At 36.1% G+C, this 18219-nt stretch overlaps 1 protein-coding gene across 5 annotated transcripts in view; it reads right to left on the reverse strand.

The window, feature by feature from the left end:
- The window catches only part of ena (ENAH actin regulator enabled), a 182063-nt gene extending 164423 nt beyond the window's left edge, over nucleotides 1-17640 (reverse strand). For 3 of the 5 annotated variants that reach the window (XM_069821430.1, XM_069821424.1, XM_069821425.1), the window contains exon 1: nucleotides 17447-17640. In XM_069821430.1, coding sequence (XP_069677531.1) covers nucleotides 17447-17451 — 5 coding nt within the window. In that variant the 5' untranslated portion in view covers nucleotides 17452-17640. Of the gene's footprint in view, nucleotides 1-12896; nucleotides 12938-17446 lie in introns of those variants that run through there. The other 2 variants (XM_069821429.1, XM_069821426.1) reach the window with 2 other exon arrangements.
- Nucleotides 17641-18219: the final 579 nt, after the last annotated feature.

Raw genomic sequence — 18219 nt, forward strand, 5'->3', positions numbered from 1 at the left:
GTGTATGTGTAAGTGTAGTGTAAGGAATGGGTAAGGAGGATGATGGTGAGGAAGGGAGAAGGGAAAACTTGGTGCCGGTACGTAGCCTACTCCTGTCGAACAGCACTAAGGGGCCCGCCACAAGCAGAAAATTCATCCAAGCGAAGTTTTACCGTGAACCGCTAGATGGAACTAGGGGCGCTGTCTCACACGAAACGCATGCATTTTCGTGAAAGTTTCCGCTATTATCTTTATAAGCTATTTGCTACAACCGTTTGCTATCTCGCTTCTCAGTCACCTAAATTTGTGACGTACAGAGGCAGAGGTATAATAAAAAGAACTGTACCTACGTCCTACGAGAAGATGATATAGGTTAACTTTTCTCGGAGGAAGTCGAAGTTAGATCTCTTTGGATGGTTATAAATAGAGCCCAGATTTTCACGCAAATGCATGTTTTTATATAAGCTTGTTACACTTCTCAAACTTTGCAAATATTAGTTTTATTTTTATGACATCGATTCCAAATAACCGTACTTTTACCGTGCATGTTTTGGTCTTTCTGGGAGTAAATCCATGCATAACACATGATTTTAAATATAGTATCTTGCATATTATATCTTTTTTCTAGCTTTAGCGCATATTTTACGTTAACTTGCATCACAGTGCCTTTTAATAATGTCACTTTGTAGAATCTTGTACTTCCACGTTATTTGTCTATTAAAAAATAAATAAAAGAAAGTTACTTGCAATATGATTTCGTAGCATCCTACCCGACAACTAATCTTTGAACTTTCCACTAAGCTCTCCCTAATTATTACACTGGAACTTCCAAACCCAACTCTCGCTCGTTAGAAGCCGGAGGTCAAAATATTGAAAGAAAGGAAGGCAGAAGATTGCAAACTGTAAGAAGAGATCGTGTCAAAATGGATTGAAGGAAGGGAATTTCTAAAGACGGACGGTGATATAGTTTATTGTGTATTTTGGAGCACGCGATATCGTCGCAGTTAAGGCGTAACGCTGCAAAGTCGGAAGGTAGCGAGTTCGATTCCCGATGTCATGTCCATGCGAAAATTTAAAATACTTAGGCCGGGTGCACATAGAATCGGACGCGCCGCGTCTGATTGTGTGTGTACCCAGTCTTACAATTCGACCTCACTTTGCCCAAATTTCTTCGCATAAGTATGCGCTGACACATTTTGTGCTTCAGATAAATACACGAGCTTAAGTGAAGAATTTTTTTTAGAAAATAGTTTTAATATGTTTAAAAATAAAATAAAAATGTAACAATGTAGAACTCAATTTTGATAGTACATGGAAATTCAGGCTCTAATTATAATCTTCGTGCTATTTGTCACAGCGGAAAACGCTGTTTTCAATTAGTTATTTAACGACTCTGTACGAACCGCGCGGATGCCTAGGTTGGTGGAATTAGTGATAGCAAGATGGTATTTGGCGACTTGAGTATGAGGATTAACCATGGGATTATCTGACATCCGCCTTACAGTTAAGAAAAATCTCGAAGAAACAAACCAAGTAATCAGCCAAGAAAGATTAAAATGTATGCCCCAAACGTAGCCTAGGAGCACCAATCGAGTTCGCTAATCTCTACACTATGAGAACACTGTTACATTATAGTGAAACAGGCCAACAGGCCTTAATCTCGACTTAACATCATGATGATGATGATGATGATGATGATGATATTTGAATTATCGACAGCAGTTTTAACGAGAAAATATTCAAGTTTCATTCAAACCTAAAATGTCAATTCACTGCAACAATTATAATATTTGATAAGAAATACAAAATGACGTATGTTTCAAGTCCTCACTCATTACTTCAGTTTTGTCCGATTAAAACACGGAGGTCAAGTTCAGTTCATCTAAATGTGTATCTCAAAACCACTATCGACCAATTCCCTTCCATCAGAGAAACAAAGTAACACATAAATCATAGCAGGGACAGTCAGCAACGAAATTAGGTATCTGTCGCTAGGCTAGCTCTCTGAACCGAGCGCGTGCTCATGGAAGTGACCTACGCCACGCCACTCGTATATCGATTTCCTATCCTAATAGGTGGGTGAGGGGGGAATGATATCGGTGAGACTTCCACATCGGTACCCGACGTCGTCGTGAATGGACGCGATTCACATTCTCCTCGCTCTCTCATGCCATTAAACGGAGAAGAAAATGAAACGACCAATATAGGTCGTGGAAAAGCCTCGACGACGCCATCTTCACGACGGAGCATTCATCAACTCATACCTCAAATGTTACACTTTTACAAAACCTTTGGATTTAAAATAATTCCTGGGTTTAAAAATTTTACCATAATGACTCACACGGGTCGTCAATGCACAGCAAGGGACACATTTTCTCTCTTTTTTATTTGATTTATTTTCTTATTTTCATTCCGTCATTACTATTGTTCCTAACATTATAGCTTTTTTTCTAATTCTTTCTACTCTTAAATGTGACCGAAGTATAAAATCATAGAAAACTAGTACTGAACAACAAAGTCATAAAACATACGATGAGTGTGTACTACACACAACCAAATTGATTTCAGTCAATGAACGCTGTTAGTTATTGCAACAATGTGACTTTACTGTAACCACGGAAACCAGTACCGTATATAAAAAAGTATCTTTTGTTACGATTTCAGAATGCAAAATTGTTGTGATTGTGATTATGATAGTGTTGCATTGAGTTTGTTTAAAGGTTGAACCTAATTTTGGACTCACGGTCAATAGCATTAACATTGGAAAATATAACAAATCAAAATCAATGTAGACACTTGAACATAGATACCATGTAAAGAGCCTTAGGAATGTTAGCTGCCCATCAGCGTCAGGTTGATGTTGCTCGAGCTTTAGGGACATCCCAAAGCAGCATAAATTCAAAAGATATCGCATGACAGGAACGCCAAAGTTACAACATAAGGTCCCAGACGGTTAACAACTGCAGTGCAAGACCGCTATTTGCTTCTACAAATCAGACGAGAACCGACTGTTACTGAACTAATCCTTGCATCTCGCTTGCTACAAACAGATGATGTTGCTGTTCATGCTCAAACCATCAGGAATCGTCGGCATGAAGCAAACGTACATTCTCGACGACCTCTCAGGTTTCTCAGCAATGAGAAGGGGGAATGGCGGTAAAAGACTGCAACGTCTTGAGTGGTCACAGGAACAATGGGCTAATTATACTATTCACGGAACAGTCAAGATATGGACTGAGGCCAGATTCGCGTCATCACGAGAGGATATGGAGACGACTTGGTAACTGTGAGCAGCTTCGCCATGTCCAGAAGGTGCACAAGTTCAGTGGAAGTACGGTAATAGTATGGGCAAGAGTTATGCTTGGTGGAAAAACCAATCTCGTTTGTGTCGAAGGCTCCTTAACTGCAAGGGGATATGTGGACACAATTCTGCAACCAATAGTGTTTCCATTGGCGAAGTGTTCACCTTAATGCACGACAATGTCCATGCAAAAATGTGTAGAGGAATGGGTTAATGCTGAACGGATTCGAGTGTAGCCTTGGCCAGCAGTCTTCTGACTTAAATCTCATTAAGCATGTTTGGGATTTACCTCAGCAATGTTCACACACTTCAACAGCTCAGAAACATCCTTTCTCGCGAGTGGAATCGCCTTCCACAAGTGGCTATTGATACCATACTTCTCTCCTGCCCAGAAGGTGCAGAGCAGTTGACAACTCAAGAGGAGGCTCTACTCTTTGCTAATTTGAGTTTTAACCAATCATTAAACATAAAATTGTTCATGACAAAAAGTACTGGCTCTATTTACAACAGAAGTTATATTTGACTAGCTAATAACATTATTTTGTACAACAAATATCATTTTAAAGTGAAAACCCATGAATAATGTTACTAATCTTACTGATGCTGACATTATATGCTCATAATGGAGCCTTTGTTTATAAATTTCATCATTATTAGTTTTTAAAAGAGATAGGGTTTATGTATTATAAAATGTCCTTATACCATTTGGTTGTGTGTATTTATACGTTAAAATTACGAGCCATGGTTTTTCGGCAAGTGAAGCAATGAGGCAAGTAAATTATACTAGGAAATATATGAGTCCGGATAAGGTTTGTAATAGACACTGCATAGGCGAATCACATGTGCAGAGGCGCGGCGTTATCTTGCCCAATAACACTTCATGACTCCCTTGTATCATCACGGGTCATGAATTGTTATTGAGCAAGATAACGCCGAGCCTCCACACATGTGAGTTAGCCACGCAGTGTCAATCACAACCTTGTATGGGTGAATCCAAAAATGCGTATAGAGTGTTAGTTAGGAGACCTGAAGGAAAAAGACCTTTGGGGAGGCCGAGAAAATGATGGTTGGATAATATTAAAATAGACTTAAGGTAGTTGGGATATGATGTTAGGGACTGAATTAATCTTGCTAAGAATAGGGATTGATGATGGGCTTATGTGAAGGCAGCAATGAACCTTCAGGTTTTCTAAAAGAGATTTGTAAGAATGTACAGTACGTAATAGTCAACTTTACTGTGAAGATGTCATAACACCTACAGTATATATGAAATAATAAATATTTAAGGTGCAGAAGTACGCAAAGCAAAAACAACTGTGACAAGTCAAATACTCCAAACAGCAGAAATGAAAACAATCAGGAATTTGTCAAGAAAACAAGATGGAGCAGAAACGAGAATATCTAAGACAGGAAGTAATGATCAATGCTTAAATAACTTTAAAGGAGGTGACTGTATGCAGCTAATATGAGTAATCAGAAAGGATGGTGACATAACAATAATAACAGGGATAAGATCAAGAAGGATGGTGACGATAATAACAGGAATGATAGTAAATTACCATAATTAGCTATGTGAAGAATGCATTGAAAGCAGGAAAGAGCAGAAAATCCAATGAACCTAAACTGGACGATATGAGACGTAACAGTGCAAGATTATTTGATACTGCAACATGCAAATGCCTTGATGCAAGCTATAAATGTGAAAGATCAAGAAAAATACCCGAAAAAGGAAAAAAAAAATCCTGACTGAACATACAGCATATAGAAAAATGGTAGTTGGAAGTTTAGACATTGTAAAAATGCAAAAACAAGAGGACAGGAGACACAGAAAATGTAAACTGAAAGAATATCTTCTTCGACAGGAGATGTCATATAGAAGAGTAGTACATCTTCAAACTCGTAATTTATCTATAAATACCCACTGAAATCTACACCAAGATCTACAAAACGGGAATACACTAAGCAGATGAGAATCCCTCTGCAAACACTTAAAATGTACTGATAAAACAGGTGTATCGGTCAGAAAAGTGGCAATGACTGCGTCGCCAGGTCTTGAATTGATCTCTAAAGGTGACAAAAGCAAATTTATAGATACAAGTAAAATTCAACGAGAAATTTAAAAAAATCGCAGTGTTGTGCATAAAGAGGAGCTGGAGAAAACAACATTTTCCCAAGGCATTTATGTCAGAGGTAATAAAGACAAATAATGTTTCTAACAAAAAAGGGGGGATCAAAAAGTTACAGAGAAACCAAAATGGAAGAGCAACATGATCTAGTCAAAGGACCACGTAGTAAATATACTGGTCACACTTCACTTTCTGAGTCAGCTAGTAAAAAAAAAATTGTTAATCGATTGTAATATATAGTATGAAAATAATGTATAGTAATATGAAGTTAATAAAATAGTTTCATTTAAAGACGTTTTACGAGAATCTATTGTCTAGTACACTAGTATAACATGGTTTATATTGGTTAGAAAACATTCATTTCTTTCTAAAAATCGTTTTAAACTGATTTTTGTAAATAATTTTGCCTATCTGGTTTTTGCCGTTTTTTTTTTTTCGCCTTTCCGGATCACTGTGCAACCCACTGTAGGCATACTGGCTGCAACGAGATAGAAACTATTAATCACATATTGAGATTCTAAAGGAGAAGAGAACTGCTATGTAATTGCAGAAGAGTCATTTCATGTGAACTGGTCTGTATCTAAAAAAAAATTGTTTTCCATGAAAGGTCTAATTCTGTATGTTACAATACACACCATAGTCCACTACTGGAGACATGATTATAATACATATATGTTGTTATTGTTTAGTCAATTGTCCAAAGACAGGTCTGAACCTCACGCGTGATACCAAGAAGTCACCACTTAAGGCTACTAGGCCAGGAGACAATGGGTTTATATAGCATTTTAAAATAAACTACATGTTATCATTAACTTTGTTAAATGATTGATAATTTCAATCGTGGTTTTGTTTCCTATGTTGGCTATAGTGGGAGTTCATGGATCTGGCCAAAGAAGGAAGATGTATCTATGGAGAAAGCTTCTGTCGTAGTTAAAACAGTGAAACATCCGAGAGTTATAAACGCATGGACAGTTTTCTCACAGTAAAATCAAACAGTGATTGCATTAATGTTTCCTTTTATATCTTCAATTAGTTAGCCTATATTTTCTAATGTTTGGAAAAAATTATAATAAAATAATTGAAATTTCATATTTTAACTATTCTGTCATACCCGTAACATGTTACAAATATTCTGTATCTCCTTAGCCAAACGCAAATAGAAGTTAAAAAAAAAAAAAAAGTAATCTTGTTCTAAAGATCTTGCAGATACAGAACAAAATGTCCTACTCTTTTAGAACTCACCAATTAGCAGAATTACTGAATTAACTACATGAATGTGCAATGCCAATGGAAAATTTTGTCACACCCATAATATTTAATCTTCCCCCTCACCCTTTTCTCAGACAAAAGATTTGGATTCATAATTATTCATCAACAACTAGGTAACTAGAGGTAGGCTGTATACCATAACTTTTTCTACTACAAGCAGTACTGTAGTTGGGCCAGTACGAGCCAGTATGCCGTACTACATAAAATAAAAACTCATTGTTACTGTACCGGAAGAAATAGAGACTTGAAAATATATTAATTATGTTTAATAGTCTTTAATATACTTTCATATGGAGGATGTTAGCTTTTTGAAAAACATTTTGATTTTGATATCTGGCATAAAAGTAGCAGCTAGCATTTTACATCCTTTGCTTAAATGCTTGTTCATTCATTGTTTCATCGAAAATCATGGTCTGGCATTTCAGGAGTAGTTGTGATTGTTAATTTCAAGCTTGCATACCATCATGATATTTCTATAAGTAATTAACACTAACTTTATGGCATGGCACCTCAAGAAATCTGTTAGCCTACACTGATTTGCTAATTTGAAAACTTACGTAGATGCCATCTCATTACACTAATCATATGATATGGCATCTCAAGAATTCTGCTGCACCGATTCTCTAACTTCAAAACTCGCTCAGGCGTAATGTTAGCAGGAGGAAAATATTGTTACTTTTGTACGTTCATGAATCTTGAGTCCAGTTACATATTATAGACTCTATTTCAATTTCAACTAAAGAATGTGAATGCGATATCTGTACTAAGAAAAGGAATACTCTTCTAGTAAAAGAGTTTCCAGGCTTTTGTTCCTAAAAAGTATTGGGCCACCAGTTTCAACATATGCAATTGTGGCTACGATCTGGAAGGAGGTCTGCAGAAGCGAATGCATGACGAAGAAGTAACTTTGGAAAAGAAGTGCAGTAGGAGTCCATACAGAGTCTAGTCTGACCAAGGAGATTTCAACAGTACCCATTAAAATTTGTTTCCAACTACAGCACTGATACCCGGTTGCTTCAATCTTGTTTAAAATGCTTTAATAGCTAACCGTGGTAATATCGTTATCACGTTTAAGGAGAAAATCTGTTGCACCATTACTCATCTAGGTTTCTTTACCGTAGTTACTTGGCGGGTGGTTATCTTGCTGTTATTCGTATTCGCAGCAATTGAAACGTAGTATTCTGGTGGGAGTGATTGAAGGTTTTATTCTTTTGTCTGGCGAATTTGTGTAAACAGTAAAGGCCCATTCACAATGAAAATTAAACATAACCTAAGCGTTAACATAAGAATGTAAATGTTACGGTAAAATCCACAGATATCTGTGATAAAATCACATCATTCATGATGGGGACATAAACATAACCTCAAAGATACTTTGTAACCATGGAAACATAACAATGGCGCCATTTCCTCATATTCTGTCGTATACTTCAGCGCTCCACGATTGTGTACCGTTTGCATAAGCATGAAAGTTTGGAGTTCGCAATGTTAATGCGTGTTTATGTGAATCATTGTGAATGATCCCATTTGGTAACCTGGCCGAAAACTTCTGTGTTTATGTTACGGTTATGTTTAATTTTTATTGTGAATGGATCTTAAGCCTCAGCTCTTCCGTTTGCTTACAATTTCGTTAAATTTAGTCTCTATTATGGAAGGAAATCAAGTAAGAGCACCGAACTTCAGTAAATATGAAGTGAAAATGCTCATCGAGCCTGTAGAGAAATATACAGATTTAACAGAAAATAAGACGGACTGCATTTCACTAAAAGAAAAGAACGCAACTTGGCGAAAAATTGCAGAAGAATTCGGTTATGTTCCTATTAACTTACTGTATATTTATTTGTATGTAACTATGTATTTATTTTCCTGTAGGATTGTAGAATTGATGTTATAACTTTACAGTTACATTACACAGGTACGATTAGTATAATGAATATTGTAGGCCTACAAGTAGTCGAAATCACAGCTATAGGCCTACTTACTTTTTAGTTATGTATTTAGGTGCAGAGTTTGGATAAATTTCAGAACACGGATACCTTCCTTTCCCTTTACTCCAAAATTCCAACGTTGTGCACACAAAATAAATTATTGGCACTGAAAAGTGCCTTTTCGTAAGTGTGATGATGTGCATTCGAGAAACACAGATAATCATTGCTTCAATTGTTGCCAGTGAGGTATCCGTATACTGAAATTACTATGTAGACTTACTAAGACAATGAAATAGTGGAAACGGCGTTTTTTTTTCTTTCTTTTTGTGCTACCATCTGCTGTTTCGGTCAACAATGATCAATTACGCATTTCCTGAAATTCCTTGAGCTGTTTTTTCTAATGGCACCTGTATCTTTTCGTAATCGAATTTCTTTTTAAAATGCAGAATCAGCTAAATCTTGAAATGTATCGCCCCTATTTCTCACTCTTCTATCTTCGTTTTCCAGACATTGCAAATACGCAAGATGAGGTGCTAAATACATATCGACGATTATTCTAATCACAGCTTCTGGATGCAAATGCATGCAATCAGCAATGTAGGTATCTTGGAGGACGTGATATATATCTATCTCGCAGTCTGCATACACAAAAATTAAGAGGTCGGCTGATAACCGTATTTAAAAGACTTTTGCAATGCTGCTGTTAGCTTCTTAAACGCTTGTCAACGACCAGTAAACTTTTAAACCCGGTTAAATGTCCAAAAACCCTCAAACGAGCTTGGTGTAACAGAAATTCTGCTTAACCATGGTAAGTTACTAATTTTACGGCAGTAAAGTCGTAACCGAGATTGAAGCAACCCGCCATGACTACAAGATAAGAAAATGACATAATCTTAAGTCTTTTAGTCAATATAACTAAATATTTGTCACACTCGTAACAATGAAATGACCCAGAAGTCTTACAGAGCCTTAGATCAGAAGTTAATTAAGAGGTTCACTGTATTTAAACTGCAGATTCCAACAGGTATGTGGATATCATAGCCAATGACAGCGATAAAAATAAGGCCATGGTATTGGCTCTACCATCTGCTTTCAAAGAATGCCCTCGCAAGTGGACAAGGTCAACAAATAAAAAACAGGAAATATATGAACCATACCTGCCGTTCCTCTCTTCTAAATACAAAATATTATTTGTTAATCAGTGGTTGTCAGAAGTATGTTATTTAAAGCAAGAAGCTTCTCTTCCACAGTCTACCTCCTATTGAAATTTAATAAAACATCGTATTACAAAAATTCTTAGGGACTTTTTACACATTATCCACTTTCATTTACATTTTCAAAAAAGATAATATTGTAAATATGATAATTTGGTATCAATCAATTGAATCCCAAATTATTATTTCAGTTTTCTTTTAATCAACTTTTAATTTCTTTAAACATAAATGTTCTGTATTCAGGATCCTTGTGGTTATCCTCAATGGAGGGCTCGTGATTTAGCAAACTGTTCTCTCTATTGACTTCGAAAAGTTAGACATAATTATATTTAATGGAAGAAATTAACTGTTTCATGTGAAAATAAGAAAAATTATTGTGTCTAATTTATTCACAGTCTGGAAAGAAATATAGGTTCGACCACCATTAATGCAACGTAATTTGTCATCTTGCTCAAAGTGCAACCACTGTGATTTCAATGTAATTTCGCCATGGCACAGATTTATAGCCCATATCTAACTAATTTTACAGTGTATTTTTCATGTATTAATTCTTTTCATAATTATACAGGCCCAGAAAGAAAATTTGGGCCACCTGAACTTTCCGAGTTCCAGTTATAACATATTTTGCATGCTCAGTAATACAGGTGGCCCAAATTTTGTTTCTGCGTCTGTACAAATATTAGAATTGGCCCAGAGTGTTGCTAAATGATATCCTCCAATTATTTCTCAAGAAAGAAAATGTCAGTAGAACACACCATATTTGTGCCCACATCTGTAATCATCAACTTAATTAGACTACAAATGAAGGGTACACGGGAAAAACGAACAATGTCACATTTCCGTTAAGGTTGAGATATTGATCTATTTAGGTATATTACTGCAAAATTTGTTGATGTTTCTACTTCAAATGAAGGAAATGATGAATGTATCCGTGGTTTTAATTCTCCTTTACCAATTTTGGTAAAAAAATAACACTACGGTTTGTAGTAATACAGTGAATTAGATATAATGACATCACCCTTAACAGCATTGTGACATTGTTCGTTTTTCCCGTGTACCCTTCAAATAATTTCTCAAGGGTAAAAGGCACTCAGAAATTGATACCGACCAACCATCTCATTCTAGTGCCAAAGTAATGAAAGTAGAGAGCTCTACCTTTATGACCCCCATATGCCTTCATGGCGTCTAAGGGGGAACACCTTTATCTTACTACAAACTCCCTTCGTAATTAATATGTCAGCAACAATCTTTCAATTCAACACATGTAACTGCTAAACACACGAAATCTATGGACAAGTTCTTATGATGTATGTTTGAAGAACATGTTTAGTGGAACAAATATTGGGAGTTAACATATTTATTATTTATTTTAACGGTACTGTTCCTATCCACTATTTCTCCACTTCTTCCTATGTAACTGCCATCCAATTAGGCTATGCTTCAGACTACCCTTCACTCTCCGGAACTAAGTTTCATAAAATTTCGCAGGTTAGGTTAGAAGTGGCCACGTTACGTTAGTTATTTACTGTATATTAGTTATTATTGACTTATTGCACTACGTCAATGATACAACACTTGCATGTCAACAACTATAGTACTGATAAAGTAAATAATTATCGGAGTTCATTTAAATGAAATGATATAATTATGTGCTAAATGCAAATTTTAAAGACTGATTCTTAGGCTATGATAATAATGTGAGCTTTCTTTGCAAAACTCACTATTTCCAAAATTAGAACTTTTCAACTAAGAGTGAATTCATATAATGTTTGAAGTTAGGTATCTACTGGTGACATTACTTTATGCAAAATAATAATAGCTTGTAAATTCTCAATGAAAAGAATGCAATTTTTTCCATAACTAATTAAATTCAGAGCAAATATGAGCTACTTTCTTTCCATGAAACACTATTCACAGCACTCCAACAGAAATTCTCTGAGAGGAACAAAATTATATGAAAAATAATGTAAGTATAAATTCCTATTTGATTTTTGCTTATAGCAATGGCAGCAGAAATTCGCGCACATTTCCTCTAAAAACAAGTTTTTAGAGATAAGTTTGCGAGTTTTGGAAAGAAAGTTCACATTAATAACAATTGCTTGGGGTATAGTATAGAATGTGACTGTTAGCCAAGTATGGTACCGGTAGCCTATTTACCTACTTCATCCTTCTGCAGCAAATTCAATATTGGTACTGTAACGATACTACAGATTGCGAATTAAGGCTTATAATCCTATTGTATAACTAAAAGAATTCATTAAAAGAAGATACCTACACCGCATCTTAAAGAAACACTGATGGAAACATAAAAGAACCTCTCAATGTAGGCTACATAATATACACATCAAAAATAGTTTGGAATCAACAGAGTTTTGTATATTTTCTTCCTTTAAAAGAAATATATGTTATCCCACTGATTGTATTTAATATCTTCCACTCTATTGGAGTTAATCATGTTGCTATGGTTACCAATTTTAACAAACTATTGTTTTGCAAGATTATGTATAACCTTGCATAATTTAACTCTATACATGATATTAAACAGTTTTCCCCTTAAAATAAAGGATACTGAAGGGATTCTGACAACAAGGTTAGTATGCCTGAACACACAACTGTAAACGATTGTGTGCACATTATCGCCTTATATGAAGGGCTAATACATAGGCAGATTACCCTGTGTGTTGGCGTTAGTCATAGTGCTGTCAGAAAGACCTGGAAGCATTATCTGGACACAAATGAAGTAGCAGGTACAGTCGTCCAAAAGTAACCACTCCAGCTGAAGACAGGTATTTGGAACATCTAGTTCATAGGGAGCCAAAAACCAATGCTTCAGAGCTACGAAGTGCTTTCCTTTGAACCACTTGGAAGCACATAACCACACAAACCATTAGAAATCGTCTTCACGGAATGAACATGCATGCAAGGAGACCACTCAACTGTCATCGTTGTGCAGCTCATTTTCGACAGGCAAGAGAGCATCAGAGATGGAAGCAAGAAAGGTGAGGTTTTGTGCTATTCAGAGATGAGACAAGGATTTGTCTAAGATCTGATTCAGGGAAAGTCCGAAGCTGGAGAGTACCTGGTTATACAGCACACGCCTGCCATCCCATAGAACAGACCATTCCAACGCAGCATTTGAGGGCTAGGGCACCTGGAAGCTGTCCTGTGTCTGCCCAGGACGGACCCCCACTCCTTTCTGTTGCTGAGGCTGTGGTGATGTACGAATGCATGCGATCATCAACACTTCTCGTCTGTTCGATGATATTCTGCAGGCTTTGTTGGATTATGCATTCCATCATTCATTCATTCATCCATATGGTGTACTATCTGTGTGTAACTGTTTTGAATAAGAATGAAGAGAAGTGCGTTGACAGTCGGTTCAGGATTTAACTCCTCCTGAAAGGGCTTGTATTTGTCTAATCTGGCGACAGCAATGTTCAATGTTTAATATGCCATATCACTGTACAGGCAAAAAACGTATAACATTAAGCATCACTTTGAAGTTAAACATTCTGATACCCATGCTCATAGGAGGAAGGAATTAATAACGAAACTAAAGGTCGAAATGCAGTCTTCTTATGACGAGGTAAATATTTATAATAATTAAGTACTCTAAGGACAATATAATTAAATTAATAGGTTATAGTCAGTGGCAATATTCAAGAAGTTTAACAACCAGTTCTCTCATGTGTACCTATGTTAAACATATACGGTATATATTATGTCCATGATAATTGCAAATATTACCTAGAAATAATTTAACAACCAGTTCGGGAGTGCGAACTGGCCAAATATCATCACTGGTAAGTTTATTTTGAACAGTTGTCAACAATGTATGAGAATTATTATAAAAATGTTTGTTAAACTGTTAAAGGATTTTCTGTCTAACTATGTATTTTTTTGTACGGTGACAATGTCATTAAAAATTAATTGTTCCCTTTCTTTCGCAGCCAGGGTGAGAATTAACGGGAGGGGGGGGGGGGATTTCCCACCCTGTTGGAAAGTTATCCCCCTCTCATAAATTCATATTAACATCACTGCCAGGGATAACTTCTATCCCCCCTCACAAAATACAATTTTATTATTTTAATATACACTTTATAAAGTATAAAATAAGCAAAGAAAATAATATTGATATATTATCACCAGCAGGCTGACAACAATCAATAACTTAGGAATTACACATCTTATCTTAAGCCTGTTCATGAATATAATTGTTATTATGATCAAGATGCAAGACAAGTAACTCAGTACAACCAAGCGTTGAGCCATATCGAATGATGATGATAATAATTTTATGTATGGTATTCTCTATCCCTCCCCTCCCCCAATCAGAAATCATAATTCGCACCCTGTTCGCAGCACATTGAGCCAAGTTCCGAAAGAGCTGTCCATGCAAGCTATATTGTTGCCCTAAATATCGCCAAAAGTAGCCGGTCTTTTGTGGATGAAATGTTTGTAGTAAAGGAGTGCATGATTTCAACTTCAGAGATATTATGTCCTTCCTTGGTGACGTTATTTGAGTCAATTAGTCTCTCTCCACAAACAATCTCTTGCTGCATGCAGGAACTTGGTGAACATTTTTACGACGCCCTTTTCTGTAAACGTTGAGCAGGCTCCAGTCAAATTCCAAAGAGAACTGATAAGACTTCAATATCACACAATTTTGAAAGATAGATATTACAATATTCCAGGCAGCCTCGTTGCGTTTTGTAAGAACTTGGAACAAAAGAGTTCCCGCATATATCCACACATTGACATGCAAGTTAATTGTTATGTTTGGCTCTACATACCTTTGCGAACACATATTCTCAGTCATAAACCTGAATAAGAGTAAAATTATGTCATGTTTGTCTGACGTTGCGTTGGAAGCAATGTTACGCATTCATTCTGCTCAAACAATTTTCCCTGATATAGCTAAGTTCGTGAATTCAAAGAAATGTCATTTGTCTTCTTAACTACAGAAAAAAAAAAAAAAAGGGCAATTTTATTTTGTAATGGCCAATTGTTGTAATTCTCAAATTCTTTCTATGTGTCATAAAATGTGCCGTCCATATACCTCACTGGCTCACTCCACCCCTTGCATGCATGCCTCCCTCTCAGCAATCAGTATTCTGTCTCCTTCCCACTCACTCGCTGTCTCTCTCTGGGGCTCGGCACAGCTCGTACGAACCCAGGACAGCCACGCGGCATCACAGTGGCTGCCCGCTTGGAATGGTCTGCTGTAGAATACTATAGGCAGTGATGTGGAAGTATCATGTTTTGAGTAGGCATAATGCATGGTTTACGAATACCCCTAGTGCCCATGATAGACAATATGACTGCAGTGAAATATTGGAGAGAGACTGTCCAAAGTCTTGTCATCCCCTATAGGGAATATTTTGGTGAAGATTTTATCTTTTAACATGACAATGTCCGGCCACATCGAGGAAGGTACGTATATGAACGAATTCAGGTCTTGGAGTAACCCGTATGCAATGGCCTGCTTACTCACTGGATATGAATCCCATAGAACATGCAATGGCCTGCTTACTCACTGGATATGAATCCCATAGAACATGCTTGGAACCAGCTGATGAATGTCTTTGCTGTCGTCAACCACCTGTTCAAACCCTCGACGAGCTCAGAGAGGCTGCAATCCAGGAATGGGATCGTCTACATCAGCAGTGCCTTGATAAGCTGATTGAGAGCATGCCAAGATGCATCCAGGTATTTATAAGAACCACAGGAGGCATGACATGTTACTAAAACTGTTTCTTTTAAATGTCTGTATTGTCAATTTCATGTAAATTGAATTGACAGTTTTTTCTCCTTACAATACTATGTTTGTCTTTGTTTATTTATGTTTCAACAAAAAAGTTAAAAGTAGTTTTTGTTTAATATTTTATTATATATGGTTAAAGTAGTCACAGGGATTCCTTATTCAAATTCAATTAATACTGGAATATGAAAAAACTCTTAAAGTCTGTTTGGTTCCAAACTTTTTTAATGTGTTTTAATTAATCAGTTCCACATTTTTTTTTTCGTACTTCATAAACAGTAACATACATGGTTCTTTTTCTGCTACTTATACTAATATCTTACGTATGTTGTTGGTGTATTTATGCAATTTCATATATCTAACTATGAACCAAGAAGTCTCGGGCTCGATTCCCTGCTAAACCCATGAAATTTAGCTTTGTGATCGGAACGTTGAAGAGGCGAACTCCGGTCAAAGAAAAAACATTGAATCTTCGATCTTGCTTTGCACCGCAAACATCTGATTTGTGTCATTTCATGATGAAATGAAAATGAGAGATGGTATAACTTTACAAATACGGTATAGGCCTACATACAGGCTATCTGAAAAAATAAATTAACTGAGTTTTCTTAAGGACGAGGATCTGTGATTGGTTGGGTTTGGTTTGTTCAAGCTTTGGGTATGCCTTCCAATATGCTATACGCCTTTTGTTAGATAGATACCGTACAAAAATATATTTACCCTGCACCGAAACAAAAAGTGCTTTCCCGCATAATGCAACACAGTGTGGTGCCAATGGGTTACGTGATGACTTCATGTGAAAATGCCTCAGAAAATCAACAGTCGGGTACCTACTGTATATAAGAAACGAAGGTAACTGGGGAGGGGGACATGATTGGTGGATTTATAACTTTCGCAGTGATCACATCGTGTCTTTAGACTGGTTTACTACAATTCAATTATATAACTAGGTATTTTTATCCTGTGTGTGGTGCATAGCGGGAAAGAAAGATTCACCGAAAATAAACGATTAGTAACATCTGTAGGTACTCGAAGCACTGACCATGCAGCATTCCTATTCCGTCTGGTAATTACCGGTATGTAATTGCCTACTAGGTAGCTCATTGTGTGATTGTAGCGTCATGGACTGTAGTGTCGGTTCTACCGGTAAATCTGTAAAACGTATCCGATAAGTAAGGCAAGATTACTGATAAGCTTAATTGCTTAAAAATGCAGTGTCATTTCTTTTCTTAGGAGGTAATGTAGCAAATTCATTATTTCATTACACAAATTATTTGGTATGTATATGTATATATATATATATATATATATATATATATATATATATATATATATATATATATATAAGTACTACAGCTAGAACGTCAAATGCAGAGTTGGTATTTATATAGAAAAAAGTATTGCAGTTACAACATCAACTGCAGATTACAAAATTTACATTAAAAATCTGTTCATGAATTTTGGCAAACAAAAAATCGCAGGATAATATCTGTAGGTAATTCAACACTAACACAAAACACTTTAATTTCTTTAATTTCCAAAGTTCTTATATTTTGTAAGTCTGTACCGTTCTTAATGCAGATAATCGTATACAGAAAAACGACCGTGTGTACTCTTTCTCAAGATAGGTTGATTGACCTATTGTTTGACAGCTACGAAGAATTCTCTCACTGAAACTCTACCACAAACTGAATACAGCCGATGATACAACGCATATGAAAAACTACGACTAGAATATGAGAAATATGACAACTTAATCTATCTAGTAATTAACAGTGCATTACAAGACTTTGCAAGCTACTAAGAATAAGGCGTTATTATAACACAGGACCACTGCTGAGAAAAAAAATATTTCTTAAGAAACTTACCTCATTTCCCAGCAATCCTACAATACTACACAAAAGTTAAGCACAAAATCAGATCATTCGTGTTGATTTCACTCTGTTTTATTCACTTCTACAATCAACACTATTATGAAGAAGCAATATACACCTGAGTGTTGGAGCAGACATTTGTTCCACCCTACACGATCCCTAACGCCATCTTGCTCTTTGAACTGCAGCTACAAGAATAATTCTCATTGGTGCTCTATCTTTTGCCTGTACATTGCAAGTCAAATGCATATTATATATTTTGTTTTCAGAAAGTGCATACAGTAATTCCCAAAAACTAAATAATAAACTTTTCTCACTACCTATTTTTTAAATATTTCCTCCAACAATATTATTTCTATAGATGAATACTATGAATTCGTATAGCCTAAGCGTATTATGAAAGATTATAACAAGTTTTCCAATTATTTTTTATAATCGCAACAAACTTCCTTATATTTTCAAGTTCAAACATCTGTGCGGTACCCAAATCATTTTATAAATTTAATCTTCAATATTCGCGCAGTTGCCATGTTTTTTGTAATTTTTCAGCGACGTTACAAAAGGATTACTAAACTATTAAATATTGTACACCATGATAGCGTTTGCGCGATTATCTTATATTCATGTCACAGAACATTCCTTTATATCAGATGTTGCAGAACATTCTTGCTCGTACGATCCCTAGCTGACAAATTTTCATCTTTCTTGTCGCAATGTTGGTCACGGATATAGCTCGGTTCCCACCAAAGAGTTTGTAATACTTACTA

This window comes from Periplaneta americana, chromosome 3, assembly GCF_040183065.1.
Source record: "Periplaneta americana isolate PAMFEO1 chromosome 3, P.americana_PAMFEO1_priV1, whole genome shotgun sequence".
Taxonomy (NCBI): Eukaryota; Metazoa; Arthropoda; class Insecta; order Blattodea; family Blattidae; genus Periplaneta; species Periplaneta americana.